Source organism: Alexandromys fortis, unplaced genomic scaffold (genome assembly GCF_014885135.2).
Source record: "Alexandromys fortis isolate MF-2015 unplaced genomic scaffold, M_Fortis_MF-2015_v1.1 scaffold_140, whole genome shotgun sequence".
Classification (NCBI taxonomy): Eukaryota; Metazoa; Chordata; class Mammalia; order Rodentia; family Cricetidae; genus Alexandromys; species Alexandromys fortis.
In genome coordinates, this window is record NW_026068048.1 from 953,537 (window position 1) to 981,389 (window position 27,853).

General features: G+C 53.8%; 4 protein-coding genes across 8 annotated transcripts; 1 reads left to right on the plus strand and 3 right to left on the minus strand.

Annotated features, from left to right (window-relative positions):
- Positions 1-49: 49 nt before the first annotated feature.
- On the minus strand, positions 50-3,860 carry Fam98c (family with sequence similarity 98 member C). The gene is made up of 8 exons (XM_050119140.1): positions 3,747-3,860; positions 3,503-3,648; positions 3,292-3,426; positions 2,800-3,005; positions 2,160-2,237; positions 1,961-2,077; positions 705-872; positions 50-381 (listed from the first exon to the last, which is right to left on the minus strand). The coding sequence occupies exons 1-8, from the start codon at positions 3,785-3,787 to the stop codon at positions 238-240; spliced, it is 1,035 nt and encodes a 344-aa protein (XP_049975097.1). The 5' UTR covers positions 3,788-3,860; the 3' UTR covers positions 50-237.
- A 2,599-nt stretch (positions 3,861-6,459) lies between these two features.
- On the minus strand, positions 6,460-16,841 carry Spred3 (sprouty related EVH1 domain containing 3). Of its 5 annotated transcripts, none has more exons than XM_050119134.1 (6): positions 16,483-16,841; positions 14,832-15,012; positions 13,572-13,740; positions 13,407-13,480; positions 9,577-9,717; positions 6,460-9,124 (listed from the first exon to the last, which is right to left on the minus strand). In XM_050119134.1, the coding sequence occupies exons 2-6, from the start codon at positions 15,006-15,008 to the stop codon at positions 8,459-8,461; spliced, it is 1,227 nt and encodes a 408-aa protein (XP_049975091.1). In that variant the 5' UTR covers positions 15,009-15,012; positions 16,483-16,841; the 3' UTR covers positions 6,460-8,458. The 5 variants fall into 5 exon arrangements, with proteins under 5 accessions (XP_049975091.1, XP_049975096.1, XP_049975092.1 ...); XM_050119139.1 differs by having other exon boundaries at positions 14,925-15,012; positions 16,483-16,838; XM_050119135.1 differs by having other exon boundaries at positions 16,479-16,567.
- Positions 16,842-17,139: 298 nt separating this feature from the next.
- Ggn (gametogenetin) lies at positions 17,140-21,206 on the plus strand. The gene has a single exon (XM_050119132.1). It carries the CDS (start codon positions 18,109-18,111, stop codon positions 20,083-20,085), a length of 1,977 nt encoding a protein of 658 aa, XP_049975089.1. The 5' UTR covers positions 17,140-18,108; the 3' UTR covers positions 20,086-21,206.
- A 136-nt stretch (positions 21,207-21,342) lies between these two features.
- Positions 21,343-27,283, minus strand: Psmd8 (proteasome 26S subunit, non-ATPase 8). The gene is made up of 7 exons (XM_050119277.1): positions 26,912-27,283; positions 25,757-25,829; positions 25,541-25,643; positions 23,895-24,060; positions 23,035-23,135; positions 22,458-22,569; positions 21,343-21,855 (listed from the first exon to the last, which is right to left on the minus strand). The coding sequence occupies exons 1-7, from the start codon at positions 27,269-27,271 to the stop codon at positions 21,718-21,720; spliced, it is 1,053 nt and encodes a 350-aa protein (XP_049975234.1). The 5' UTR covers positions 27,272-27,283; the 3' UTR covers positions 21,343-21,717.
- Positions 27,284-27,853: the final 570 nt, after the last annotated feature.

Below are 27,853 nucleotides of genomic sequence, written 5' to 3' on the forward strand. Positions count from 1 at the left end.
ACACATTGAGCTGGTCCCTATACAGAAACAGATTCTATAACCATCAAAAGAATTAAATTTATTTTTCAGACAACATGGTTCATAGTGTTAAGGGATGGGTGGGTGTAGGAAGCTCAGGGACTCTCTACAACAGGGAATGCCTGGCTTAGGCACCAAGGAAAACCCTCCCAGTGACTCTCAAAGGTTACTGGCAGCATCAGAACCCGACAGAGCCTCTGACCGACTCTCCAAAACCCTTTACTTCTTCTTCTTTCTGCGACCCCAGCGCTGCTGGCCAGCCTTTCCCCTTCCTCCATCTTCCCTTCGGCTTCTCCAGGTAGGCATGGGTGCCTCCAGCTCATCTGGGCGCCCCCCACGGTCTGGCACATCACCCATAAGCACCTGAAAGTTGATTAGACTTGAGTTTCAATAGGTTAAAAAAAAAAAAGCAGGGGTGTGCTCATGCACCCCATCATCCCAGCATTTGGGAAGTGGAGGAAGACTGGGAGTTCGAGGCTGACCTCTTTGCTACATAATGAGTTGGCTACATGGCTAGCCTGGGCTACATGAGACTATCTCAAAAAAATTAGAAAATTTCCTTCTGCTACGGAGAGTGGTTAGTTTGTGCCCAGTTAACTCCAGAGGCCAGGAACCAGGGGAAACCCCAGAAGACCAATCTGAAGGCCAAGGATGTTCAGATTCTCCCCTGCCCGAGATGGGCCCACCTTGTTGATGGCACAGCTGGTCCCTCGGCGAGAAGCCACACTGGTAGCTGGGACCAGACGGGAAAGGTCAGCTCGGGCAGCCAGAACATGTGCGACAGAGACATTAGATTCTGGTGTCAGAAGTCCTCGGATTGGAAACAGCACTGCCTTCATGGCTTCTCCTTGGGCCTGGAGTGGGGGAAAGGTCATCCGTGGAGAAGGAACCCAAGAGCTCGTCCCCACCCAAGACCTCTGTATGCGTCAGAGGGGATCATTCGCCAAGGAGCATGTGCTGTGACAGACAGCTGGGCATGGTGGCACAAGAACTATCTTCTCAGCACTAGGGGAGCAGAGGCTAAGTGGTCAGAAGTTCAAGGTCATCCTCAGCCACAGCAAGTTAAGAGGCAAAAACAAAATCTTAAAAGTGGCTGACCTGTGAGAGAGCGACCTTTGGTGACATATCAAGGTCACAGGGACTGACCTTGGAGGAGACGCAAGTCCCACAACCTGCCCAAGCTTCCATGTGTTTCAGCGTCCAAAACCATAAGCCAAAATGAATCTAATTTTCCTACCCAGTTCCGGGTACCTTGTATTGACAACAATTAAGATAGTCTTAACTACATTTTATTACACTGGGGAATAGTTCTGAAGACACTCCCAGCTGAGAACATTATAGAATGCCCTTGAGGCCCTGAGAGTCAAGAAATCTTGAACTCTAAGATTCTAAAGAGTGGGCTGGAGAGACGGCTGGGCAGTTAAGAGAACGGACTATTCTTGCAGGGGACCAGGGTTCAGTTCCCAGCACCCACAGAGCAGCTCACAGCCCTCTATAACTCCAGTTCCCGGGGATCCGATGCCCTTTCCCTTACCCTGCAAGCACCAGCCATGCACACACACACACACACACACACACACACACATATAAAAACATACACATAAAGGAAAAATGAATAAATCCTTTAGAAAAGATCCCTAAATGTGCGCTGGAGAGATGGCTCAGCAGTTGAGAGAACTGACTGCTCTTTGGAAGACCTGGCTTCAGTTCCCAGTACCAACATGGAAGCTCACAACCATCTCCATCCTCTGCTTCCAAGGGATCTGACACCCCCTGCTGGCCTCTGTGAATATTGCACACACATGATGCACATACACATGTAAGCAAAACACATCAAATAAAAACAATCTCACAAGGCTCTAAGGTGGTCTCTCTCCCTTGCCCCTCCACCCTGCTGTTGTGCTTCCCAATGCCCTGCTTATTCTGGCTAAGGTCCCCACACCTCTGCCCGGTCACCCCAGTGGAAGGCAGATGTCGTAAGATCCAGACGCTTCAGAAGGAGGCAGCGACGGCAGCAGTATTGCTCTGTCAGGCTTTGGGACAAGGTCTCCAGGGCTTCCTAGGAGAAAAGGTCTTGGTCACAGCACGGGTGGCATCTCTGGGTGAGGATACTGTTCACAGGCATCTATACATGCTCTTACCCATCGTGATGCATCCAGCGGGGAGCTGAGGAGGGGCTGCATGGACTCTGGCGGCAGGCGAGGCAGCAGCTCAGAGATCTGGTGGAAGGAATCAGGAGCCAATGAGACACAAACAAAATGGACCTTCTTAAGTACTCCAGTTCCCCAGGGCCTCACCTCAGAGGCAACAACATGTTAATGGCTTTTGTCAATGTGACACAAATCTAGAGAGACCTGAGAAAAGGGGATCTCAACTTGAGGAAGTGCTCCCTCAGACTGGTCTGCAGGCATGCCTGTTGACTGCTATTTAATGTAAGAGTGCCTTGCCTGCTATGGGCAGTGCCATACCTGGGCACACGGCCATGGGCTACACCCAAAGAAACAAAACAAAAGGTAGCTGAACAAATCAGAAATGAATTAGTAAACAGTATTCCCCCATGGTCTCGACTTCAGTTCCTGCCTGGAGTTCCCTCTACGAGGGGCTGGAATTTCCTCCTCACACTGGTTTTGGGCAGTGTTACATCACAGCAAAAAAGCAAGTTAGAACAAATGGCGACCAAAGTTCTAAAACCATCCCTGTCATTGGGTCATTCTAGAGATGGCTTTGAAGACAGGAGTCTCCCGACAACTAAGGTAGCTCAAGAGGTGACTGTCTCTCTACCTTCTCGTGAAACTCCCGAAGTAGCTGGCTGGCCAGGGTTCCACGAACTGGTCTTGGGAGCCCCAGTGCTTGAAGAGTTAGCATCAGCTCTTGAACCACGCCATTTCCCTCCTTTGTCCCTTCTCCAAAGGACTGTACAGGCCTAGCATGTAGCTGGGGCCGCAGATGCAAGAGGCGGGCAGCATGGAGCTCGGAGCAAAGAAACCCTAAAAAATAGGAACAGATCCCCCAGAGTAAGCCCACCCACTTCAAGGCTGCAGCTCCTCCTCCAGCCCACTTCAGAACCACCCGACGGACCGGGTCCGTCTATCTCAACTCAGTAAAGCTTTCAGAGGCCTTCCTCAGGATTCCAGTCCAGTCCTAAACCACCTACCGGTGGCCTTCAGGAGACCCTCAAAGGTTTGGCCACGCCCCCGGGCCCAGTCTCAGATCTGAACCCGCCCACTTCCGAGGCCCCGCCCACTCCCGCCTCCCGGGGCCTTCCAGGCTCACGCAGCAGGCGCAGGCCGCCGCCGGGCTCCCGCAGCACTGTGGCGCAGTCTCCGCCGCAGAGCGCGCGATCCGGGCAGTGCAACGCCCGCAGCAGGCCGGTCAACTGCCGCAGGAATTCTTCTTCTGCGTCCGGGCCTGCGGGAGGAGGAAGCCATCAAGGGAGCGGCAGGTCCCGCGGCTCCACCCGCCGTCCACCCAGATCCTCACGCACCGTGGCCAGCGCCCAGTACTGCGGTGCCCTCCTCTCGCCGCTCCAGAGCTCCCAGAGCCGTCAGCTCGGCCGCCAGCCGCGCGCACAGCGCCCTGAAGTCCGCACACGCGGGGCCCCGGGACGCCGCCTCCGGGAGGGCACCGTACCTGCGGCGGGGCGCGCGTCAGTGCGACTCCCTTTGCGTCCGCGTCCCGGGGCGAGTGTGCCCTTCCCGTACCCCCAGCCACACCGCCGAATCCCTTACCCCAAAGTCAGTAGGTCGCCGGCTACTGTGGCCCCATCCATGGTAGCTTCGGCTGGGGACCCCGGGCGCGCACCCCTTTCCGCCTGAGACAGGCTCCACCCCGAGGGCGCCTCCTCCCGCCCCACCCGGCCTCTATCCAATCACATTCTCGTGCGAAGGAGTTTAGGCGCTCCGATTGGCTCAGTAGCCCGCCAAGTGCGCCCCTCAGGTAACTTGTCCCGGGTTGTAAATTTTACAGCTTGAGATTAGGATCCCCCAAGGTCGGGGAGGCTCGTGTGTCCCTGCTCTCGGGGACATAAAAAAAAAACGGCAACCTGTTTTTCTTTCCCACTCTCTGCTTTTTAAAATTTAGTTTGTTTTTGAGGCAGGGTCTCGATATGTATGTATTTCAGCCTGGCCTCTTGGTCCGGCTTCCTCCTTCCTTGTGTTGGTTGACAGGCGTGTGCCACGCCCGACTGCCCTTTGCTCTTAGACCCCAGACCGAAAAGCTCATCCAGCTTCTTCCATCCCAGGGTTAGAACGATGTCAGCGCATCTTCACACCTCCCTCCCACTACAGCGAGGCTCTCCTTTCAGATCACACCACTGTGCTATCCGACCTCTGCCTCCCTGGGCCTTTGAAAGGAGAAACCAGCGCCGCCCAGAAACTTCATCATCTTAGAGAGGCAGGCAGGCCTTTCACCATTAACCAACACATGTTCCTGTCAAATTGGTTTTCCATTTGAAACCGAGTAACTTATATTCTTTTTTATTTTATGTGCACGATTGTTTGTACGTGCACGTGTATATGTGAACCTCATGTGTGTCCTGTGCCCATCAAGTAAGGTTCTCTGAAATTGGAGTTATGGATGTTATGGAGTTATGGATGGCAGTGAACCCTCATGTGGGTGTTGCGAAAGAAACCCAAGTCTTGGGGGCTGGAGAGATGGCTCAGCGGTTAAGAGCATTGCCTGCTCTTTCAAAGGTCCTGAGTTCAATTCCTGGCAACCACATGGTGGCTCACAACCATCTGTAAAAGGTCTGGTGCCCTCTTCTGGCCTGGAGACATACACACAGACAGAATGTTGTATACATTAAAAAAAAAAAAAAAGTTCCCATGTGGGTAGCTCATGACCACTTGTAACTCCAGCTCACACGAATGTACCCACAAATAATTAAATCTTTCCCCCAAACACTTGAGCTACTAACCTTGACTCCCCTTTATCTTTTGGCACAGAGGCCATTGCTCATGCTAAGCATGTATTCTACCGCTGCTTTTAAACTCCACCTATAAACCTATGGGCTCAGTAAGAGATTTTGTTGCTCTTATGGAGGACCTGGGTTCCCAGCAACCACACAGTGGCTAACAGCTGCAACTCCAGTCCAGGGGATCTGATGCCAGGTAACCAGGTGGCACACATACAAGCAAACACTCATAAAATGCAGTTAAAATCTTAAAAAAAAAAACCTCGACTCATTTAAAACTTCCAATATCCCCCCACCCCCATTTCTTTCACATTACCTGCACCACCGCAGCCTCCACAGGGAACCGGCTTGGCCCCTTCCCCAGGGGTCTTCCCCACACAGCTACAACTAGCCTGTGAAAATCAGCACCATGCTCGGGAGCCTTCCTGTGGCTCCATCTCACTTGCTCAGGGAACAAAGCCCGTGCAATGTCATGAGAAGCCTGGCACACTTTGCCACCTTTCCATCCCCCTCTCCCAGGATTGCCCCTTGCTTAACTCCACTCCCAATTTACCAGATATATCCCCTTTAGAGACTAGTGCTGGCTGCTACACCCACAAAACCCTTCCTCTGCAGGGTTTTATGCAAATGCCACTGCAGCAGCACCAGTACCTATGGGGCTTGACACATGCTAGGTGTTTAGTAAACGCAGTGGAGTGATTGGACAAATAAAACTCAGCTAGATGGTCAGCTAGCTCCTGGGACTAAAGGATGAAGAAGAACAGGAGTGCAGCACTTCCGGGAAACAAGTGGACAGAGCGCGCCAATGCAAATAAAGACCAGGCTAAGACACTGTCACAGGCATTTCTTGGAGCAGATCTCAAGTCCCCCCTCCCCCAATGCCAAGGCTGGGTCTTTGGGCCCCATTCTCCCTCCGCTTCAGCCTGCACTGACACAATATTGAGGTCGCAGACTGGCTTGGAATCATGATCAGGAAGGTAAATGTTGGCATGCCTCCCCCAAAATCTGGGGGGCAAGCATCCGATCTGAGGGGCAAGCAGTTGGAAAACTGGGGGCTCCAGGGTCTGAGGTCTTCCTGGCTCCCAGGGTTCAGCCCTCCACGCACCCCAGATATGGGGGCAATGAAAGGTAATCATGGATCAGAGGTGGGTATCAGCAGGGAACAGGGTTGGGAACCTGGGAGAGGGGGTACTGGGAGAGGGGGACTAGGGAACCATCCCCAGTCCCCACTGCTTAATCAGATCTCACAGCACCATACAGCACTCTGGTCCCCCATCCCACCCCTTCCCAAAATGAGGTAGGTTAAGAATGGAGCTTCCCCCCACTCACTATGGAAGGGGGGAGACCGAGGCACAGAGAGGGGGATGGGGACCCAGGCTACCCCAGCCCCCAGTTCCTCCGCCCTCAGCTCTGATGGGTCTGACAGTGATGAGAGCTGGACAGAGTGGGGATGGGAGGGGCACCCCCTGTCCCCATTTCTCTCACCCATCCCAGGGTCTGGTTGGGAGAGCTGAATCACAGGTTCCGGATACAATAAATAGTTAATAATTTAAAGGAAGTGGCACAAATATTAGTCCCTTGAATCCCCACAAGGCCACCCAAACCTGGATAATCAGGAATGGTTAAGTGCACATTCCCAGGTACTTAGGGCCAGGTGTAGTCCTAAGCCCATAAACCATCAAGACTGTTCTGGCTGGGAGACCTTGGTTTCTCTATCCAGGACACCAGATCCTATGTACAGTGGGACACCCCCTTCTTCTCCAGAAGAAAAGCATGGGGAGTGCCATGAAAGGGTGCTGAACTTTCCAGAGCCACTCCCAACTGAGATAGAAGAGGTTGACAAAAAGATGGACCCGAACAAACTAGGGGTTGCAGCAGGGAGATTTTCAAGGTTAGGGATGATGGGGCTTCTGTGGAGCAAAAGCCAACTCTAAAGGTACTGTTGTGGCAAGCAGAGAAGGGGGAGCCTCCTTGCAGCTGCCAGCCTCTGCTTAGCAACTTTGTACAATCCTCTGTGGCAATGCCAGGCCCTAGAGGTGGGACAGGAAAACTGCTGGGTGGTCCAGGATTCCAGCAATCTGAATTCACACTGGTGACAAGTGTCCCCCCAGGATAAAGTGGCGACCCGTGTTGCTGGGACTTGGAGGTCTTATGGCCCTCTGGATGGCAGAACTCAGGGGGATCGGGTGGTGAGGTATCTAGGGGCTTCATCAATCTCAAAGTACTCTGAATTCAAGAAAATCTGGCATCTAAAGGTGCAGGCCCTGGGGCTTCTTGTTTCTGAATGTCTCTGGTATAGAGGGACCAAGGTCTCAGGCCAGAAACAATCAAGATTGTGAGGGCTCAAATCCTGCACCTAGGGGTCGATTGGTATCTCAGAGTCTTAGACCCAGCGTTCTTAAAGAACCTTGGGATTGCTCTAGAGCTAAGTCAAGGGATGAGAGGCCTGCGTTACCATGACCACTGCATCTTCTGAAATCCCAGCTCCCACCCAGATGGAAGGGGATTAGGGAATGCAGGGAGAAGGAAACTAATGTCTCCCGCAACATTTGTGTTCTTAAAATTCAGGCCCCAAGGAAACTGGAAGGCTATCCAAGCACTTGAAACCAGTGCATTGGGGCCAAAGGGATGGTGGCCTTCAGCCTTACATCTGAGGGGACCAGGAACCTCAGAGACTGTCTGTGAGACCCAAGTTCTCAAAAACTTGAGGGGCAGGTAGATGTTCAGGCCCTGGCTCCCAGGACAACTTGGTATGTAATATCTGGAAGCTGCTGAGCTCTGAAAAGGGCCTCCCAAGTTATTTTAGTCAGGAAACATCTCGTGTTTGAGGCTATCTGAGGACCTGGTGCATCTGAAGGCTCAGGAGCGAGGGGGTCTGAGTCATTTGCACATGAACGGATGGTGAGATCTGTGGACTCTCGGGAGTGGGTAGACTTCAGGTCAGTATGTGGTGAGCGTCTCTAACCCAGGAGGATTTGGTGTTTTCGGGTCCTGGGGCTATAAGAACATTCAGATGTAGGCATAGCAGGTCTCGGGTGAAAATCCAGGGACAGTTTTCCTGTGATTCTGGTCTCAAGGTCTAAGTCATTTGATAAAGGGTCAGGTTTTAGCAAATCCTGACTAATTTGGGGGCTGTAATATGAGTGTTTACAATGTCAAGTATGACCTGGAGTCTGGGTTGGGTATTTAGACAGAGTCGGGGTCCAAGATCCCTGGGTCTCAGAGGTGTGAACTCCTGGGCCCTCTTAGATGTTTGGAGATGTCACGATTCTCCTCAGTGGGGAAGAGGGAGGGAGAATCCAGAATTCAGGACTCCTGGGTGCGCTTGACAGACATCCTGATGAAGCTGGGTATGGGATCTTAGTGCTAAGTTTGGTTTCCAGGTACCAGATCTGGGATCTCTCAAATCCATTCAAGCTCCAAGTTCCAGACGTACCTAAGTTTGGGTTTTAGGTTCGTATGGAGTTCAGGGTCCTGGATCCTCCATTTTGGGTCTTCAGGCCGATTTTCAAACCAGCCCAGGGATCCTCACCGAGCAGCCTCCTCATGACGACCCCCGCAGCCAGCACATCCACAGCGTGCTGCAACCCAGTGACAGGCGCGCAGGGGCGCGTAGCAGCAGAGGCAGGGCACTGCCAGCGACAGCGCAGCCAGAGCAGCCCAGCGTGCAGCAGGGCGTGGGTGGCCTGGCTCACAAGCGCACGGGTCCGAGAAGTCGCCCTCGGCGTCCGACAGGCAGTGGTACAGCAAGCTCTCGGCGCACCACAGGCAGCTGAGCCTGCGCACTAACAAGCGACCTGGGTCCGGGGCCTCTGCGCAGCGGCCACCACGACCATCCGCACGGCGGCGGAAGAGTGCTCGGCAGTGCACACAACGTGCAGCCTCCTCGGCCTCAGGGGAGGCCTTGGCTGGAGCAGAGGTGGGGCCTGGACCCGGGGGTGGACGAGCAGGAGGTGCTGGGGGTGCAGCCTCAGTGAGAGGGGCAGGGAGTGACACTGGGGGACCCAGGGCTGCACCCCTCAATGCACCAGTCTTGACGAAGCCCACGACACAGGTAGACAGAGGAAGAGATGCCGGTAGTCCAGATCGCCTGTAGTCCTCATAGCCACGGCCGCCCCAGCCCTGGCTCCCTGACCCGGCTAGAGACTCTGAGGCTTCTGGAATACCAGTGAACGGTAGAAGCGGAGGGTAGCTCTGCAGAGCCAAGGGACAGAGAGATCAGGTTAGGGACTTCTACAACTCACAAAATCCCCATAGGCTACACAGGTTCAGAAGACCCAAAATCCCAGGATATAGAAACAGGCATCAGTCAAGAGGGACTATGTTCCCCCAAAACTCTCTTGGTTTCGGGGTTTAGACTTTCGGCCTCTCAGGAGTCCAGGTGTCTTTCTTTCTGCCCCAGTACTGGGGTTTGAACTCAGCATCTCCAGCACCTTCTACATGACACTCTAACACTGAACTACTCCCCCAACCCCAAACCCAGGTCTCTGTTTCACTACCACGGACAGCTAAGTCAGGCTGGCCATTTCCTGGGATCTGTGTCCCCTCTCACTCGGTTGCGTTTCAGCTAGGGTCAGTTTAGGGAGCCGTACAATTCTATTTGATTATACAATGATTTGATTTGCTGAGGGTCGGGGAAGCCTTACCTGAGCAGAGGAGCGCTGTTGTGGGGGAGTGGCCGGTGGGAAGGCAGTTGTTGACTCCACCGTGACAATGGGCGCTGCGATGGCTGTGGGAGGAGTTTCCTGGCGGCTGTGACTGGAGGAGGAGTCGCTATCTACGTGGGACTGAGGGAGATTGGAGAGGCCTTAGAACAGGGAGTTCTCCAACCAAAGATGAAGCCCTTACATAGACCCTGCTTCCTCGGAGAGCAAGGGCTCTGCAATCAGGAGGCCTGGGCTCAAACCTCTGCTCTGTCACTGACCGGTTGGTTGTGTGGCAAGTAAGCTTACGTCTGAGCCACAGAGTTCTCCTCTGTAAAATGGAGGCACTGGGGGGTCATCACAATTCATTCATAAGGATTTATTTAGGACACCGCAAGATGGTCCCTCACCAGGGCTCCTAGCCAACAGCTGTCTCTGTGTTAGTGCTTTGCCATTTAGCCACACCCCCAGCCCCTCGCTGGTGGGTTCCACCATGCCACACCCACAACCTTGGTTATTTAATAAGAATCTCACTTAGATCAGGCCTCAAACTTAGATCATCCTGCCTTCCCTCAGGAGTAGCTGGGATTCTAGGTGCCTGCCACCTGACTCCGGATAAGGGTATCATTTCTCCGGGACTCCTAATGAACTGCTCAGATCACCAGCCTACAGGCCATCCTCTCCCCTCCCAGAAGCCCTAACCTGAAGGACCAAGCACCTCTTCCTTGGCCAGTCAGTACATTCCTGCTTCATTTTCACTACAGTTCAAAAAGAACTTTTCCCTGCCCAGACATCTTGCTTCCACCCAAACCAGGCCCCCACCTTCACTAGCTGCAAGCCCACTCCTCAGGCCCTCCACTCCCTTTCCTGCAACCTGAACATAACTCCCACTTTTCCGTTCACAGCCCTCCGTCTACAGCGCCGAGCACCACGGCATGCCAGACACAAAGGTCACTCTGCAGCTTCCAGCTTTGAAGAAGAGCCCCTAGACAGACATTGTGTGTGACTGCCAGAAAGCCACCTCCATCCCCTATGACCTTGACAGTTTCATTGACCTGAGGAACTAGTTTTGTTGCTCCCGGTATTCTCAGCACTCCCTAAATGCATCTGGGCATTCTGTGCCTCATTCATTATCATCTCATCCATTCATTCAACTTAATGTGCGCCAGGCACTGTTTCAGGGACTGGATGCGTAGCAAGGATCTAGCAAAAGACCCTTGGCCTATTGGAGCTGATGTAGTAGCATGGAACCTACCGACAAGAAAACTGTCTTAGAAGGTGGGAGGGGGGTTAGGACCCAATAAGGGACATTGGAGATCACCCTTGGGGTGGCAGGGGTGGGTGGTTTTGTTTTGTATTTGAGACAGGTTTTCTTAATGTAACCCTGGCTGTCCTAGAACTCACTCTGTAGACTAGGTTGGCCTCAAACCCACAGAGCTCCATCGGCCTCTGTCTCACAAATGCTGGGATTAAAGGCATGTATCACCATGTCCAGCTGGGGAAGGAGTTTTATGTATTTCAAGCCAACCTCAAACTTGTAACATAGCCCAAGGATGACCTTGAATTAAGAGCCTCCTGCCTCCACCTTTCTAGTGCTGGGATCACAGATGCCAGCTGAAGAATCAAAGGCAGGGCTTTGTCTACACTAGACAAGCTGAATCCCCAATCTGAGAATGCAGTTTTAAATAGGTTGCTCAGTGAAGCCACCAAGAAGACATTTGTAGAGCACCTCAGAAGAAATGATAAAAAGGCAGATGGAAAACCGAAGTGTTCTAGACAGAAGGGCTCCAGGACAGGAATGTGTCAACCCCATTGCAATGAGAGTGAGGAGTCTGGTGTGACTACGACAGGGAGAGGGGAGGGCCAGCCCAGGCCCAGATGGGTGTCATGTGCCACCTTGAGTGGAGGAGTCATGGGAAGGTTCTGAGCGGAGAAAGGGTGCGATCTGACTCAGCTATTGTTAAGAGCACCTTGCCCCCCCACCCATGTGGGTTTGTTCTAGGGGTCAGGAGAGACAGTGACAAGGAGAAGCCATGGAGACATTCAGTTGGGAGATGACGTTGGACACTATTGGGTGGAAAGCAGATTTAGTCATTTTGAAAGTAGAACCTGGGCTAGGGCTGTCACTCAGTGGTAGAGTACTTGCCTAGCATGAACAAGACCCTGAATTTGAGTGCCTATACAGAGAAAGAGGGGGGGGGGGGATTAGAGGGCTAGAGATGGCTCAGCAGGTAAAAGCACTGGCTGCTCTTTCAGAGGATCCTGGTTTGATTCCTAGTCCCCACATGGCAGCTCACAATCAGATTAACACAATTCCAGGGTGAGCTAACAGCTTGTCAGGCCTCCTGTAGTGTCTGCACTAGGCTCTCTCTCTCTCTCTCTCTCTCTCTCTCTCTCTCTCTCTCTCTCTCATACACACACACACACACACACATTTAAAGGAGAAAAGCAGAACCAATATTGTGAGTCTTTGGGAAGCAGGAAAGCACACGCACCAGGCAGGCAGATGCACACCTGTAACCCCACACTTGGGAGACTGAGATGGGTCACGAGGTCCTCGCTGACTTCATCTCCTGACAGAACCATCGCCACAGCTTCTCATGCTCAGCCCTCTCCTGACTCCTACCCTCAGTTTCCCCAGCAGAGCCAAGGAGAGTCTACTGATGGCTTACAGATAGCACACCCTTCCCTCACTCAGAACCTTCTATGGCTCCATCACTCAAGGTAAAGGAAAAAGCCTTCACAGGGGCACATAAGAGCCCACACCATCAGTCCCTGGATCACGTGACCTGGGCTGTGTAATAAGGCCCTGCCTAAAAAGGAAAACAAACAAACAAAAACAAAACGATGGCATCAAGGATGACTCCAAGCTTACAAGCCCACAGCTCGGCAGTAATTAGATCATAAAATTATTAATTTATAGCCAGGTGGTGGTGGCGCACGCCTTTAATCCTAGCACTCAGGAGGCAGAGGAGAGGCAAGTGGATCTCTGAGTTTCAGGCCTGCCTGGTCTATAGGCAGGGCTACCCAGAGGAAGAAGAAGAAGAATTATCAATGGATTTGTCCGTGCATTTATTTTAAAGTTCATTGCTTCTTATGTTTTATCTTTTTCCTCTGTCTTTCACACTGGACTAAAGCACCAAAAAAAAAAAAAAAAAAAAAAAGGAAGTTTGCTGTTTTGTTTGCTAATAAAAATATCCCTAGTGCCTTACACTTCCTGGTGCTTTTTCAGCACCCTTGGACACAGGTATGAATGACAACAGCAGAGAAACACTGAACCAGGCTGTGAGGGTGTACCACTATAATCCCACCAGGTAAGAAACACTGAACCAGGCTGTGAGGGTGTACCACTATAATCCCACCAGGTAAGAAACACTGAACCAGGCTGTGAGGGTGTACCACTGTAATCCCACCAGGTAAGAAGAGCCAAGCTGCAGATCAGCCTCGGCCACAGAGTGAGAACCTCTGCCACCATTCCACACCCCACCCCCAAGAAAAGGAAAGAAAGAGGCGAGAACAAGCAAGCCAGCCACACTGGTGACACACACCAGGAATCCCAGCACTTCGGGATCTAAATCCAAGGTCATTCCTCAGATACATGTGCAGCTTTGGGGCTGGCCTGGGCTACGGTTAGACCCTAACTAAAAATAAATTGGTAGATACATATAAAAGACCAGAATAATTAAAACATCCATGGTTGAATTGCCACTATCAATTTTGGCCTGATTTTGTGTTCCCAGTATGTGGCCTTTTGCCAGCTCCACAGCAAGTATTCAGGAATATTTGTAGACTAGAACCACCCACCCACACCCATGGCAGACCCCAAGACTCACCGTCAGAGGGCAGGGGGTCTCTGCAGTGTCCTGAGAAGGGGAGGAGGAAGAGGAAGAGGACGGAGTGAGTGAGCCTAGAACAGGGAGAGGCAGAAGTGAGTTCCCAGACCCCAGCTTCTCCTATGTCTGTTCCCCAGCCTGGGCACCTGTGCCTACACCACTGACCTCGGCTGAGTGCGGCCAGCGCAGCTAGAAGACCTTTCTGGAATTCATCAGCCTCGGCAGGACTCTGAAAAGTCAGCCCAAACTTGCAGTCACCCAGGCTCCAGTGGTGGAAGATAGGGTTCACTTTGTTGTAAACCAAACCTGGCCTGAGGGTACACTCCAAGGTGATCTGAGGGGCAGGAAGGGACTAGGTCACACCACCCTAGCCATGCCTGTGACCTTCCAGCCCAGCCACTCTCTACACCCCAACTACTTTCTTCACAACAGCAGGTGTACCTAAACACAAACTAACTACCCTAATTGGAGGGGACATGTCTCTGTTCTGCAACATCCCCTCAATCCTTTGATTTCTCTACTTATCTATTTTTTTCCCTCTGATGTCCCAGTAGGAACCTTGAATCTTATTAAATGTTAAAAAAAATTAACCTTTTCTCATAACCTAACATTTCTTGTTCTGATGGAAGAAGAATTATTCACATTTTACTGAATATCAAAATATTACAACCAGCTCCTTTCTGATGCCTCAATAATCCCCCGGAAACTGGTCCAGAGATTCTAACCTTCCACACAGAGACATCAACCTTCTAACCACTCGATGCTGACCACCCCTGGGTGTTTCCTCCACGGCCTTGTCTGATACCAACACTCCTCTACACTGTTCCTGCTCTGCTTCGCAATGCATCCCTTACCCAAGCTTTCCTTTTGAAAAAAAGGTTTCACAACCTAGCCCAGGCTGTCCTGTAACTTCACAATCCTCCTGCCAGTGCCCTAGTGCTGGGATTAGAGCCATGTGACAAAGGACTGTCGACCACATGTGACACTTCTAAGCAGACCCCACAAATGCCTCCAGATACTTAGGGCAGACAAGGGCCAGTTGGTAGGAGGGCATCTCTGAACAAGATGGAGCCAGAAGAGGGTTCTGAGCAGAGAAGGGACAGGATGTGAGCTGGGTGTGAGCTGGGTCGTTGTGGACAGACCAAGGTTGGAGGAAGAAGCAGGAACAGGGCAGGAAGGCCACTACCGAAGTAGCTGTGTGACAGAATAGCCAGAGAAGCAGTGGACACAAGTTTCCCAATACCCCATCCACCCCCAAATTCCAGCTCTTATTCACAAACCAGGTTTCATTCCAAAACCCATCCCAAGGCCCACTTTGAACCCCAGTGGTAGAGGGACAACGTGATCTCTCCTTGTCCCCCCCTTCCCAGACCCTTCCCTCCTTCCCCAGGGTTCATCCCATTCCCACACCCCAGGGTGGCTCACTTTCTGGTCCCGAAGCCGCTCCCCGTGGATGACGTAGTGCCCCTGGCGGGCCCCCCCCTCGGGCCTGGCCCCTCGGACCCGACAAACGCTCACCTGGCTGAGGCCCCCGCCCCCCACAGGCAGCCAGCCCCCACTGGAGTCATCTCGGGCCATCACCACGGCTCGGACCCGCACCATGTACCTGGAGGAGGTGGGGAGGATAGGAACAACACAGGCCATGAACTCAAATCTTCCTCCCGATTTCAGCGTTCCTCTAACCCTGCCCTCTTCTTTATCTCCCACCTCTGAATTTACCTCACCCTCAAGCCTCCAGTACCTCCACCCCTTGCCCACTTTCTTCTTGGTGACATCTTGCCCACCTAGCTTTTCCGTATCTACCTTTTTTTTTTCACCATCCCCACCTTTTCAGCATCTTCCCCCATCCCCACCCTCATAGCCTGGGTTTGCCACTTCCCCTCCCCCTACTGCTTCTCCCCTCAACCCCAGTCTCCTTCTCTCTCTCTCTCTCTCTCTCTCTCTCTCTCTCTCTCTCTCTCTCTCTCTCATCACAAACCCATAGCCCCACCCATTGTCCCCCTCACAGCTGGGTTCCTGCGCACATCTATTTTCTCTGGACCCATCAACTCAGCTTCAGTGCCCCCAACACTGCCTCCGCACCCCAGTCACCCAGGCCACTAGCTGGGTGAGAAACCTTGGCTCTTTCCCCCCACCCTTTCCCGGATTTATGAATGAGACCGGATGCAAAGCTCACTGAGTCACCCAGCAACCGGGAGATGGGCAGGGAGCAGAGAGAACCAGAAATGGCCAGAAAGAGAGGCCGAGAAGGAGATGGAGGCAGAGGATGCCAGCAACCGGCTACCGAAAAGATCCAAAGAGCATTTCATTCACAAAAATCAAGGTTGCTCCCTTTGGTCTCAGTTAAGGGACGCCAAAGAAGACAGATGGGAGGGGGAGATAATTATCCATCCCCCCCCCAATCCTTCAGAAACATTTTACCCCGCCCCCAGCTTAGGGGATATAGCCCTCCGCCCAGCAATCAGAATTAGCACCCAGCCCCATTGCCCCCAGCTCAGAGACCCTGGAGTCCCAACCTTAGGGACCCAGGCAACGAGTTCTAGCCCCCTCCCCCACCTGCAAGCAGTCGGGTTTCCCCAGCCTTTCAGGAGGGGAAGGGGCGGCCACAGCGCCCCCAGCCCCCTTTTCTCAATGGGATGGGATTTTGTGAATGAGCAGTCACGTGACACTGCTTCCTTTGTCCGCCCGCCTCCCCCAACAACAGGTGAAGCAGGGAAAGAGGGCAGGGGTCCCCCCAAAGGCCTAGCTGAGATGGGGCACTGAGATCTCGGGGTGTCCTACGTTCCCACACATCTATTTTCCCAGGGAGAGTAGTCCTCAGAGTTCCTCAATGGCGAGGTCCATGATGGAATTTTGTGAATGGGGCATCCTCGGAAGAAGTCCAGGACCCCCAAATGGAAACTGGTACCCCAAATGGCTACCGCGTAGATTGGGGCCCCCACCCCTCTTGTTCTTCCAGCTTGTATCCGCGGGGAGCAAGGGTGGGCAGAGGGGTGCAGCTGTAGTCCTAGCTGCCCCCTCACCCGGGCAGGCGGTCTCGTCAGCCCCCCGCCCCCTCGCCGCTCTGGGCACCTGCCTGGGAGGCTCCGGCCGGGCTCCGAGCGGCGGCGACGCGGCCTCCTCCTCCTCCTGTTCGCTCCCGCTCCCTCGCTGGTTCCGGCGGCGCTGGAGACGGGCACCGGGAGCCGGGGCGAGGGGGGGGGGGAGGGAGGGGGAACCTGGAAGACGTGTGGGGGGGAGGGGGCGGCTTGGGGGAGGGGTAGGAGCAAAGCGGGCGTACTTGCCCGCTGGGTCCTAGAGCCCGGCTCGGGCTACAACGAACACCCCTTATAGCCCCCATTTTCTAGGGACCCTGAGGGGAATCCCCTACTTTTCCACTTATCTGAACGGTTGGTCCCTGATGATGTGAGAAGGGAATAGAGATAGGGCCTGATCTTCGGGTTCTAGAAAGAAGGTGGTCCACGGTCTGAGATTTGAATGGGAGGGGCGGGATGCCCGGCAGGGTTCGAAAAGAGGCGGGGCCTGGGAGCCTGAGTAAGGAGGAGGCTTGGGAGCTGAAGGAACTGAGAGGGTGCGTCACGGAAGGGGCGGGAGGATGGGCCCTCTGAGCCATCCGAGTGAAGGCAGGGCCTTGGAAAGAGATGCAGCCTAGACTGAGCAAGGCGGATCTTGGAGATAAATTTCCTTAGGGGCAGGTCAGATACGAGGCCTAAAAGGAGGAGCCACGTAGCAGTGTTCGCAATGGGCGGGGTCCGGGGAGGTATTTAAAGGAGAGGGGCGGGGCATTATAAGGGGGTGGGGCATAAGGCAAAGGGGCCTGCACACCGGGAAGACACTCTAGTGTTTCTAAGGATGAGCTAGGTTCGAAGGACTGCGCTCAAACTGGCCCACGGGGGCGTGGCCTCGAGCTTGGGGCGGGGCCTAGCTCTTGGGGGTCGTCCTCGCTGTCTCGCCCACTTGCCTTCACCCGCACACTCGTTCTTTTCGGTTATTTTCTGCTACGGCCGTTCCCCGCCCTGCCCTGGTCCACGGGGACGTGGTCTGATCTTTGGCCGGCTGTAGGAGTCGGTGAGTGGGGTCTAACTGAGCGAAGGAGCCGGGGCGGAGCTTGAGGAAAAGGGGTGGAGCCTAAGTTAAGAGCTGTCACAAACGCCGAGCGGGAAAAGTTTAGACTTGAGGATTTGCTGCTGGCTGAGAAGAGGGAGGGATCCAAATGATCGACAGAGAGAGACGGTGGGTGATCGGAGGGTTAGGACTGAAGAACTGGGGGATTAGTTAGACTACAGTCCCTTGTATTTGTTAGGCAGAAGCAGACCTGACGCGGGTGGGGGCAGGATGAGGAAGCGGCCGATTCCTTGACAATTGGGGGCGGGGCTTAGGCCTCAAGGACTTGGTTAGAGTGTTAGGATAGAAACTTGAATTCCTTGTTGGCTCCTGGGCATAACCATCATTACCGGTGTGGTTTAAAATTCAACAAAGAGGCTGGCGAGAACTGACCCCGAAGCCTTGAAATCCCGGGCGTGGCTAAAGTGTTAGGTATGTGATCTAAGCACCCAAGGAGTCAGGGTTGGCACTTAGTACGTTAAGAAGTTGGGTTCGAAGAGTGAACCGCTTTTGAGACCATGGGGAAGTGGGCGTGGCCATGATGAATCGGAGAACTGGAGACCGGGGCTGAGAGAATATTGGAGGACGGGACACACCAATGCAGACAGGGACAGTCCAAGAACAGCCTGAGCCGTGGAGTCCCCGCAGAACCCGCCGACTGACTGGTAGAAGTTTATTTAACCACAGTCTCCGACCTCCGTCGGAAATGGGGAACGTGCAGTCGGAGCCTTCCGCAGGCGGAGGCTCCCGTAAAGAGCAGGCCTCAGACCGCGCATCCGACTCCCGCAGGACGCCTCTGGTGGAGCCCGAGGTGACACCCTCATCCCCAGCCATGCGCCTGGCTCGAGGGCTGGGCGTCTGGTTCCCTGGCAGTTCCGGGCCCCCGGGACTCCTGATACCCCCGGAGCCCCAGGCCTCACCCTCGCCCCTGCCCCTGACCTTAGAACTGCCCTCACCAGTGACACCCCCTCCAGAGGAGGCGGCTACGGCTGCGGTCTCCACACCACCCCCGCCCCCCGTGGGGTCCCTGCTGCCCGCGCCATCTAAGTGGCGAAAACCCACGGGCACTGCAGTGCCTCGGATCCGCGGCCTGTTGGAGGCGAGCCATCGTGGTCAGGGTGACCCTCCGAGCCTCCGCCCGCTGCCACCGCTGCCCCGGCAACTGACCGAAAAAGAACCGGTCCCGAAGGCCCCAGCCCCACCTCCGACGCTCCTAGAGCCTCGGAAGCAGCTACCGCCAGCACCTCCACCTTGCGACCCGCAACCCCCTAGCCGGAGAATCACTCTGGCCTCGTCGGCCACAAGCCCCACAGAAAGTCAGGTCAGGCATAGCAGCGAGGGTCAGACGGCCGGGGGAGCCCGCGGAGGGGCACCGCCCCAAGTCGGAGAGGGCGAAAAGGCTCGGTCTGCTACTTCCGAGTCCGGCCTGAGTCTGCTGTGTAAAGTCACCTTCAAGTCCGGGCCCCACTTGTCCCCCGCATCGGCCTCGGTCCCCTTAGCAGCCAAACCCTCAGTTGGGGCCGGTGGTGGCGGAGGACTATTTGCCTCGTCGGGGGCCATCTCTTATGCCGAGGTCCTGAAGCAAGGGCCCCAACCTCCTGGAGCCACTCGTCCTATGGGAGAGGTCCCTCGTGCAGCTCAGGAAACCGAGGGCGGTGATGGAGATGGCGAAGGGTGTTCTGGTCCCCCTTCGGCGCCTGCTCCCCTTGCCCGGGCTCTACCACCACCCCCTTACACCACCTTCCCAGGTTCAAAGCCCAAATTCGACTGGGTGAGCCCTCCCGATGGCACTGAACGGCACTTCCGATTCAACGGGGCTGCAGGGGGAATCGGGGCACCCCGAAGGCGCACAACCACACTCTCAGGGCCATGGGGCTCCCCTCCACCAAGGTCAGGTCAGACGCATCCAGCTTCAGGGCCCCGGAGAACCACACCTGCCTTGCTGGCTCCACCCATGTTCATCTTCCCAGCGCCCACCAATAGCGACCCTGTACACTCAGTGCCTCCAGGTCCGCAGCAGATACCTCCGTTGCCACCGCCACCACCCACACCACCAACCACTCCGCCACCGGCACCGCCACCCACACCACAGCCACCAGCGCTCCCGAGGACGCCTATCCCAGGCCCTGGCCTTGCGGAGTCAGCCTTGGCTCCCACCCCTCCTCCCTCTCTGCCCCCTAACGTGGCCGCTGACCAGGTCCCGCCCCCGCTCCCGGCCCCTGTTCCGGACACTACCCCAGCTCCAGCAACTCCTCCTGCTGAGCCGTCACCGCCAGTGCCTCAACCCACCAAGATTCGTACACGCAAGAACAAAGGTCCCCGAGCGGCCCGGGGTGTGATCCGTGAAGAGGTTTTATCTGGAGACGGTCCTCGAGAACTGACTTCAACTCCGGTGACTGACAGCAACAGAGGGGGTGGCGGTAGCAGCAGCGGAACCTCCACAGCCGGTGCCCCTAACAAGGGTGCAGTGCGCCACTGGCCACCTTTCGAAGTGCTTAATTCTTGCCCCTGTAAGTGCTACTGCCGCCATCAACCCCGCCACCGACGCCTGCCTCGCAACGTGTCTGCCTGGTGAGGGAGATCAAGGAGTGGAGGGCACACACTCAAGTCCAGCACCCATTTTCCCTGGATAGAATAAGATTCAACACTTTGGCATCCTGACCATAGGCTGGCCCTTGACTTATGTGGGTCTCGGCCTAGCTGAGCCTCAGGAGCTGACCTTTGACTGGCCTTTAGCTCAACCCCTTGACCCTTAGTCAATTCCATAACCTTCCTGTTGGTCTGACCCTATTCTGCCTTAACCCTGTCCCCAAGGGCACTAAGGCCCAACCCCAAGGTTTTTTAGAGACTGGGGAAGGAAGCAACTGTCTTTTTGGAACCTGAGGGTGGAGTAAATAACAGGCCCCCAACCTTTCTGGGCCCAGTGAGATCCTCACCTTCCATACCTTATCCCAACCCCCTACTCACTTACCCTGGGCCCAAGGCTTTGGCAACTAGAGGGCAGACCTTTGCGGACAAAGATTACCCATCAGGGGGCACTGCCTCTCTCTCCACCTTCGCTACTATACTAAGCCCCTGGATTTTGTTGCCAGCTCTAAACCTTGCTATGGACAAAATCCTGCCTTGGGGGCTTAGCTCGGGCTCCTCATACTCCTTCCTATTCCATATGGATGTACCTCTGCCCCAAATGCCCTTAGGAACCTTATGACACTTTGGAGTAGTCCAGCAGACTACACAGACCCTGTCAATTCTTCCTTCTCCCAGGCTGAGCACACCCACCAACCACCTGAGTGAGCCGCCCTGGGTGGCCACCGTCAAGCTGGCTGGCTCCCTAGTAGCTGGACTGGAGCACTACGACTTGCAGGCCACCCATTCCAACTGAGCGTGGCCTGCCCAACACCCTCTGCCTCACCTTCCTTGCCAATAAAGCACCCAGTCTACACAGCTTGCCTAGCTGCCTATCAGTTACCACTGGGGAAGCTGAGGTGCAGCCATGAGCAAAGCCAGGCCTCCTTCAAAGAACCAACTCTTGCAGATACCAAGTAAGGTGACAGGGTCCAAAGCAGTGAAGCTACTGAGCAGCCACACTTGCCGCAGGTCATGGGTCACGGGAGCCAGTGAGGATAACCAACTGGATGAAGCAGGTAGCTTGGCCAGACTTGGACTTTGCCCCTTAGAGTTTTCTAAGGACTTCAAAGCAGGAGGCAGGCTAGTGGGCCAGCCAGCAGGGTCTCCCTTACAATGTCAGCTCAAGGAGGCCAGATCGGCCATACCCACATCACGGCCCATACAATTTATTGCAGAGGGCACAAATGACAGCCCACAGACACGGTCAGTTTCACATATCATTTGAAAAATTATTTAATCCATGGCCAACATTTTTAAAATTGAGACACATGGTACTTCACTGGAAAAAACCTAGTCCCCTGGCCCAGTGCCACAATGTATCCACAGCTGGCTAGAAGAGTCCTCAGTCTGGGCCTGTGCTGTGGGCCACTGGCATCTACACGTAAAACCCAGAGCAATGGGCTGGATAACACATACCCTGGGGGCCCAAAGGCCCCCAAACTCCCAATTCTCCAGGAGCAACTATTTCCCACAGTCCCACTGGGAGACTAGGGCCCATAAAAGGTTAATCCGCCTTTATTGAAGGCTAGCCTATACTGGGTTTGTTGGACTAGCCATGTCCACCCATCCTAGCAGAGGCTCAGACAATCATCTCCAGCTGCCGGGCATACTCGATGACCTGTTTGGCCAGCTCAGTGGAGGGGATGGTGGTGTCTTCTGGCTTCTGCTGCTGACTGGCAAAACTGTAGTAGTTGTTAGGGCCCAGGACCCAACCTCGCTAAAGGAAAAGAAATCAGAAATAAGAGGGTGATCCCACAGGCTGCTCCCCACCTCTTGGTATGCTCCTTTCTTCACAGATCACTGCCACCAAATTCACCCCTCCATGTTTGAGACGGGTACCATAATCATGTTCCTCTATAGCTCTACCACAAGGACTCAGCTAATGCCTCTGAGCAACGAAAAACAGTATTTGGTCCACAGCAAATAGTTAACAGCTGCCACCATCACACCTCAAATCCATCCCTTTGACAGTCTGCTTTTGACTCTTGAGTTCCTGGAACCAAGGTCAGCATGCACCATGAGTCAGCATCTGCTGGGGCGCTGCTCCTACTCAAATGCTCCCACCAAATGAAGCAGTCTTATGGGACAAGCTGCTTCTAAGGAATTCTGTTAACCTAACATCAGAGCATCCTTGGACCTGGTGCCAGGCGCCATGCTAAGCTCCACGTGTCTGTCAAACTCTTGTCAAAGGCCATCGAGCTCCAGAGAGCCCAAGCCATTTGTCTGAGCAGACTTTAATCTCCCAGACTACCCACACTGTGCACTAATACTGTTGAGACAGGGTACAACACCCTCCATTCCCCAAATCCAATCCACAACCTTCTTGGCGTAGTCTGTCATCTTCTTGGGTGTGTTGAAGAAGAGAATCCGGGTAGCTTCAGCAAAAAGGATTTTTTCATAGGCCTTTTCGATGCATCCTGCGATTTCATCCCTGTGGGAAGGTGACAGTTCTCACTGCGGAGCAGACAACCTCCAGACCCTGTCCTGCTGGGACTGACTGCAGCACTGAGGGCTTAGAAAGAGCGAGCTAACTTGACCAGTCACAGGCAGGCACGGGCCCCTTCTTCAGTGTGGAGGAGGTTCTTGTATGAATGAAGAAGAGGGCTCATCTAGCATGCCTGTACTCCCAGCACTTGAGCGGTAAGGCAGGAGGATCAGGTTCATGGCCAGTCTTGGTTATACGGAAACCTTTTCTCAAGCGCCCTACCTCCCAAAGAAGGTAGCATGCCTGGGAGTGGAGCTCAGCAGCAGAGTGCTTGGCTTAGTCTGCACAAGGCTCTAACTCAACTCTCAGAAGCTGTGTGTGTGTGTGTGTCCCACTATGAAAAACACCAAGGCATCAAATCCCAGGAATTGGGCAGGGTAGCATCTGGGGACCCAGCACCCACATACATACCTGATAGTATCCAGCAGGATGTCAATGAAGAAAGTATAGCTTTCGGCAGGGATGTTCCCCTTGGCCAGGAACACCTTGTTGTAGCTACCCTCCATCAGGTACTGCCAAGGCCAAGAAAGAGGAGGAAGAGGATGAAGGGAGCACAGGGCTTCCCTGTGCCCTTGTTGCCTCCCAACCCCTGCTCTACCACAACATCCTTGTGTGTGGTTGCAGCCCACCCATGCCCAGTAGATTGGGTTCCATCTCTTCCAAGAAACCCTACCTGGCATACACACTCACCTGGCAACCAACCATCTTCTCTGCAGTTTGGAGCCCAGCTCCCACTCCACAGACATCTGAACTGCTGCTGCCACTGACACTGTCACCCCACCCCACAGTAAACCCTCCAGAGGCCTCAGCACCAGATACAACTCCCTAACAGCTCCCAAGGCTCTACCCTAGCCTTATCCCCTTGCTCCTCTACCTTTTTTGCTGTCCCTCAGATATGACGGACAGGTTTTAGCCTCAGGACACAGAGAGTGTCTCTGCCAGATGAGCTCTTAGCCCTGTCAGATCCTCAGGACCCCTCCCAGACCCAGGTCCCCATAACACTTCCGGTCTTACACACCACACAGGTGACTCATTCTTCTGGTACCCGATGCTTCTTCCCCGCACTGTCTCAAGATTAGGGGTTTTACCTGTTTGATTCACCGAACAAGAATCCTCCCTGGTGCCTGGCACACACCTGTTTTTATTTGCTGATTAAATGAGTTGGCGGGTTGAAAATGAATGGACCCTGATACCCCTCCAGGAAACTCTCCTCACAGTCTCAACTCACGCCACCCCCTCAGCCAGGCTCTCCCTTCCCTGCCCAGCCTTACTTGCTCGAGGGACACAGGGTGTTTGATGTAGACATTGGTCTGGATGTCCTTGGCAGGCAAGCGTTCTAATTCTGTGTGGAACTCAGCTACTCGATTCTGGGATAGCAGGAAGAGGAGGTTGAGGCCCAGGAGCTGGTGCATGTAGGCTGACTCAGGAAGCTGTTCCCTGTAAGCCAGCGAGGGGGAACTAAGGTCAGCAGGTCCTAAGGACCTAGCCAAGAGCCTCATCTATCTTCCAGAGTCCTCCCAACTACGTGCGGGATTTCAGACAAGTGACGTACAGAGAGGCTAGAAAAGCCACAAGTCATATGGACCAAGCAAGGTACCTCAATTCACAGTGACTCAACATATTTCCCCATCTGTTAAACAGTTGTCACTAATATCCACACCACAAAGGCAGGTTCCTTAAATATGGTTAATTAAATGGCCTAACCTAGGTATAAAGTGATAAGAATAGCACCCAAAGGTTAGGAACTCAGTAAGTAGAATGTTGTCCTAGCATCCCCAGAACTACATAAACCAGAAATGGGTTGCACACCTGTAATCCCAGCAATTGGAGGTAAAGACAGGAGTATCAGAAGTTCAAGATCACCCTGGGCTACATACTGAGTTCTCAGCCAGCCTGGGGAACAGGAGACACAGACTTCCAAAAACAACAGCTGGGTATGGTGGCCCATGCCTTTAATGACAGCACTCAGGAGGCAGGATGACAATAAATTTAAGGACAGCTTGAACTATATAGCAAAAACTCAAAAACAAGCTGGGCAATGGGGCCTTTAATCCCAGCATTTGAGAGGCAGAGGCAGGTGGATCTCTGTGAGTTCCAGGACAGCCAGAGCTACACAGAGAAACCCTGTCTCAAAACAAACCAGCAGGGGGCAGCACTACTTATACTCTCCACCCAAAGGCAAGGGGATTGCCTTGAACTCTGTCTCAAAACAAAAGAACCAGCACACAGTGGTTCTGGAAAAATAGCATCCTATTAGCTGCTATAGATATGCCAGCTGGAGGAGCCAAGAATACCACCTAGTAGCTGAAGGGTAACAAGTAGCCACACTGCGTCGAGGGAACATAGTGTGAGGATCAGGGATAAAAGCACTTGCAGAGCCGGGCGATGGTGGTGCACGCCTTTAATCCCAGCACTCGGGAGGCAGAGGCAGGCGGATCTCTGTGAGTTCGAGACCAGCCTGGTCTACAGAGCTAGTGCCAGGACAGGCTCCAAAGCCACAAAGAAACCCTGTCTCGAAAAACCAAAAAAAAAAAAAAAAGGCACTTGCAGAGGTCCTGAGTTCAACTCCCAGCATCCACTTGGGGGCTCACAACCATCTAGAACAGGATCTGATGCCGTCCTCTGATGTGCAGACATACATGCAAGACACCCATATACACTAAAATACAGACATAAATCTTTAAGAAAAAGGAAAACCGGTTAGAAACTTACAGAAATGACCACACAAACCAAGTAGACTACATAAACCCAGGTCAAGACTTTCAAGGCAATCCCCTGTCCCTCCAGCTTCTGGGGACAGAGCTCAGAGCTAAGAATAGCAACGGTTCCCAGGAGAAAAGCCAACAGCGAGCCAGAGTAAAGGAACCAAGTAACCAACCACCTGACTCCAGCCCCTCCCCGGAGGGCCCAACCTCACTTGTAATCAAAGTAGTAGCATTTGAGCTGGGCCATGTAGCGCTCGAAGGAGGGGATGTCCTTGCATAGGATGCTCCACTGGGCCCCGATCTCCAGTATGTCACCTGTTGGTAAGGGGGTGACTCTGAGGTGGTGACTGGAATCCCTCCTGGGATCATCACTACCTCATTCTTACCATTACCGCCCCGTCCCCCCTCCACCAACCAGTGACACTCACGGGCCAGAATGAGCTGCTGTTTGGTCAGTTTGGTCCCTGTGGTTGGCAGAAAATTGAGCTCCAACAGAACCAGCTGAGGGGGAGGAATGAAGACGAGACTTCAAACACAGGTCACCCACTTGCTCTGGACTCTGATGCTCCTCCTTGGGAAATGGAGCTGACGAGCATCCTAACGCATACAACGCTATGAGTACCAAGGGAGTCAGCCCCTGGAAAGCGCTGAGCCTAGGGCCTCATCACCACAATGCTACCGGGAAACAGGAGGCACTCGGGACTGGACCCAGGGGAATCCTGGGGTGGGGAGACACTGACGATCTTAATTGCTTTGTGTTTCTGTTTTGTTTGAGACAGGATCTCCCTATGCAGGCCAGTCTGGCCTAGAACTGGAGATCCTTGTGGTAGTCTCCAAAGTGCTAGGATTACAAGTCGGGGACATCTCATGCCCAGCTAGGTCACTTAGTTCTGGGGAGACCTCCCCCACCACACTCTGCCTGAGAAGGGGTAACTAGGCCAAATCTATGTCAAGGAGTGTAGGACACACTCATTTCCCCCTTCCCCCAGTCCAGCCCTGACACCACTTCTTAGTAAACTTAGAGAACTAAAATATTTTGTTGCTGTTGTTTGCTTATTTATTAATAATAATTATTATTTTTGAGATGAGGACGAGTGGAACTGGGTCATTCTAGCCGTCTTGAACTTGCTATTAAGAGACCAGGCTGGCTTTGCATACATCAAATGTATTTACAACCGAATCTCAGGCTCTTCTGGGTTCGGTACGGCCACAAACACACAGACTCATTCTTACCTCTGCTCGCCCACGGCTTGCCTTGTCTTGGTCTTTAACACACATACCCTCACAGCCCATCATCCCTACCTCATTCTTCCACCATCCCCTCGTCCTACCTTCGGTTGTGTCTGATCCCACTCCTGCCCCTCCAAACCCCAAAGCTGTAAGCATCTCATACGATTGAGCCAAACAATCTTTCCATCACTCCCTTCCCGCCACTGCAAGGGCCGCGTTTGGTCTGTCCCATCCGCCTCACTTCGGAGCCCTCCAGGCCCACCTTCTGCTGTTCCGAACCTCGCTCTTTCCCTTCCTCCGCCCGCACTACCGGCCTCCGGCACCAAGGCACCGAGGGCCCGCCGAACTCCTACCTTCAGACGGCCCAGCTCTTCTCCACATTTACTAAGATTCGGGCTCTTCCGGTTCCACTCGTCCTTGAGCTGCTCGTACATGCCGGCCGCTGCCTGCAAGATCGCGCCCGAAGTGGCCGCGGGCCCCGAGCTCGAGACGCCGGCCGTCCCGTTCACCGTCGCCGCCGCCATCTTCCGTGATGCGGCAAACTGCCGACCTGATTTACGGCAGCGACGCCGAGAAACGCTCTCCCGGCGGAAATGACGCAGAGAGGTGGAGCCCAGAGCTGGAGGCGGAGCTACGACCGCCAGCTTCTGCCCGCCGCGGCTGGAGCGCCGCTCTCCCCGAGGCGCCTTTCCAGCCCGGCCCTTAATGAACATAGCAGAGCTCCGCCTCTGCTGTCAATCAAGATGGCGAACGGAAGTCGGTTTGCCCTAACTGAAAATGACGCCCACAATGCCCTGCCCATTCCCGTAGTCAATATGGCCGCCCTTGCTTCAGTCTGTGGAATTTCCCTCTTAAGGGTACCGCCTCTAAGCCAAGAGATGGCGATGTGGAACCGTTTGGAAAATTGTCATGCGTCACGACATAGGCTTTGAGAGGTCTAGCAAGTGGGATTTAAAGACAGGTGGCTCATTCTTCCACATTGAAGCTTTTTCTTACTTTTGAAATTAAAATATAATTATGAAAGCCACCATAATGGTTCAGGTCTTTAATTCCAGCACTTAAAAAGCAGAGTCTGAGGCCAGTTTGGTCTATGCCAAAAACTCTAGGACAGTCAGGGTTACACAGAGAAACCCTATCTCAAAAAAACAAAATATTAGCCGGGCGATGGTGGCGCACGCCTTTAATCCCAGCACTCGGGAGGCAGAGGCAGGCGGATCTCTGTGAGTTCGAGACCAGCCTGGTCTACAGAGCTAGTTCCAGGACAGGCTCCAAAGCCACAGAGAAACCCTGTCTCG